Source organism: Gavia stellata, chromosome 29, assembly GCF_030936135.1.
Source record: "Gavia stellata isolate bGavSte3 chromosome 29, bGavSte3.hap2, whole genome shotgun sequence".
In the NCBI taxonomy this organism is placed as follows: Eukaryota; Metazoa; Chordata; class Aves; order Gaviiformes; family Gaviidae; genus Gavia; species Gavia stellata.
The window spans coordinates 4641931-4644653 of NC_082622.1; the positions used below are offsets into that span (position 1 = coordinate 4641931).

General features: G+C 73.4%; 1 protein-coding gene across 1 annotated transcript; it reads left to right on the top strand.

Annotated features, from left to right (window-relative positions):
* The first annotated feature begins 757 nt into the window (after positions 1–757).
* TRNP1 (TMF1 regulated nuclear protein 1) lies at positions 758–1273 on the top strand. Its single transcript, XM_059830665.1, has one exon. It carries the CDS (start codon positions 758–760, stop codon positions 1271–1273), a length of 516 nt encoding a protein of 171 aa, XP_059686648.1.
* The last annotated feature ends 1450 nt before the right edge of the window (positions 1274–2723 follow it).

Sequence of the window (2723 nt, forward strand, 5' to 3'; positions counted from 1 at the left end):
GGCCGTACCGAGCCGTACCGACCCCAGTGCCGGTGGCGGGGCCGTACCGAGCCGTACCGACCCCAGTGCCGGTGGCGGGGCCGTACCGAGCCGTACCGACCCCAGTGCCGGTGGCGGGGCCGTACCGAGCCGTACCGACCCCAGTGCCGGTGGCGGGGCCGTACCGAGCCGTATGGACCCCAGTGCCGGTGGCGGGGCCGTACCGAGCCGTATGGACCCCAGTGCCGGTGGCGGGGCCGTACCGAGCCGTACCGACCCCAGTGCCGGTGGCGGGGCCGTACCGAGCCGTAGCGACCCCAGTGCCGGTGGCGGGGCCGTACCGAGCCGTAGCGACCCCAGTGCCGGTGGCGGGGCCGTACCGAGCCGTATGGACCCCAGTGCCGGTGGCGGGGCCGTACCGAGCTGTACCGACCCCAGTGCCGGTAGCGGGGCCGTACCGAGCCGTATGGACCCCAGTGCCGGTAGCGGGGCCGTACCGAGCCGTAGCGACCCCAGTGCCGGTGGCGGGGCCGTACCGAGCCGTACCGACCCCAGTGCCGGTAGCGAGCCCGATGCCGGTGTCGCACCGGGCCATACCCGCTCCGAGCACCCCCCGCCAGGCCTTGCACCGTACCGGGCCGGGGTCGCGCCCCTCCCCGTGCCGGTGCGGAGCCGCTGCCGGAGCCGCCCCCGGTGGGGCCGAGCCGCACGGAGCCGGCGCCGCCCCCCGGGCTATATATCCTCGCCGCGGCGCTGCCCCGCTCCCGTTCCCGTTCCCATGGCGGCGGCGGCAGCGGCGGCGGCTCCGGGTCCGGCTGCGGGCGGCGAGCAGCGCCCGGATCGCGGCACCACCACCACCACCACCACCAGCAGCAGCAGCAACAGCGGCGGCACCGGCAGCAGCAGCAGCCCCGGGTCGGTGGAGCTGGCGGCGGCGCGGCGGCGGCTGGTGGCGGCGGAGGGCCGCCGTCGGGCGGCGGCGGAGCTGGAGGGCCGGGTCCGGCAGGTCCACTGCGCCCTGCGGCACGCCGAGCTCCGCCTGGCCGCCCGCGCCGAGGCCCTGGGCCGCCTGGGAGCCGGCGTGGCCCAGGCCCAGCTGGCGCTGGCCGCGCAGAGCCAGCGGCTGCAGAAGGGGCTGCGCCGCCGCCCGCGCCCCCGCCCCGCCGCGCTCCTGGCGGCCGCGCGCGCCCTCCGCAGCTGCGTCCCCTGGGCCCCCCCCGCGCGCCCCCGCCGATCCGCCGCAGCCGCCGGCGCTGCCCGCCGCCTGCCCGCCGCGTCCCGCAGCCCCGCCTAGGGGGGACGGGGGGGGGGAGCCGGGGGGTTGGGGAGCCGGCGGGGGGGGGGGGTCCTTGAGGGGGTCCCAGGGAGTCTGAAGGGTCGGGACCTTGCAGGGTTTGGGGGTCCTGGGGGGGTCCCTGCAGTGTTTGGGGGACCCCACGGGGTGGGGGGACCCAGCAGAGTCTGGGGTCCTTGAGGGGGTCCCGGGGAGTCGGATGGGTTGGGACCTTGCAGGGTTTGGGGGTCCTGGGGAGTCCCTGCAACATGTGGGGGGACCCAGCGGAGTCTGGGATCCTTGAGGGGGTCCCGGGGAGTCTGAAGGGTTGGGATCTTGGCAGGGTTTTGGGGGTCCCTGCAGTGTGTGGGGGACCCCACGGGGTGGGGGGACCCAGCAGAGTCTGGGGTCCTTGAGGGAGTCCTGGGGAGTCTGAAGGGTCAGGACCTTGCAGGGTTTGGGGGACCCAGTGGAGTCTGGGGTCCTTGAGGGGGTCCCGGGGAGTCTGAAGGGGTGGGATATTGCAGGGTTTGGGGGTCCCGGGGGGTTCCTGCAGGGTTTGGGAGACCCCACGGGGTGGGGGGACCCAGCGGGGTCTGGGGTCCTTGAGGGGGTCCTGGGGAGTCTGAAGGGTTGGGACCTTGCAGGGTTTGGGGGTCCTGGGGGGGTCCCTCCAGGGTTTGGGGGACCCCGCAGGGTCTGGAGTCCTGGGAGTCTGATGGGTTGGGACCCAGTGGGTTTGGGAGTCCTGGGGGCCCCTGCAGGGTTTGGGGGACCCCATGGTGTGGGGGGACCCAGCGGGGTCTGAGGTCCTTTAGAGGGTCTTGGGGAGTCTGATGAGTTGGGGACCTGTGCGTTTGGGGGTCCCAGGGGCATCCTGCAGGATGTCAGGGTTGTGGGGGGACCCAGCAGGGTCTGGGGAATCTGCTGGGCTGGGACCCAACAGGTTTGGGGGTCCCAGAGGGATCCTGCAGGGCATGGGGGGGTCTGAGGGACCTAGTGGGGTTTGGGGACCTCGGGGGTAGTCTGAGGAGTCTGGTGGCTTGGGTTGGGAGGGCTTAGGTGTCCCTGGGGGTCCCAAGGGGGTCCTGCAGGGTCTGGGGGACAGTATGGGGTGGGGGGGGACCCAGCAGGGTCTGGGGACCTGAGCAGTGGCCTGAGGGGTCTGATGGGGGAGACCCTGTGGGGTCTGAGATATTTGGGGTTCCTTAGGGGACCCTGGGGGATTGGGGCACTCCGGGGGACCCAGCAGGGTCTGGGGACCTTGGGATGCCCTGAGGAATCTGGGTGGGGGGGTCCCTGGGGGACCCTGGGGGTTTGGGGTGCTTGAGGGGCCCTGCAGGGTCAGGGGTCCAGGGGTGTACAGTGAGCTGGCAGATTGGGGGGGGGAGGGCAGTGAGGTTGGGGGACCCAGCAGGATCTGGGAACCCCCGTGGGGCTGGGAGACCTTGCAGGGTCTGGGGTGCACAAG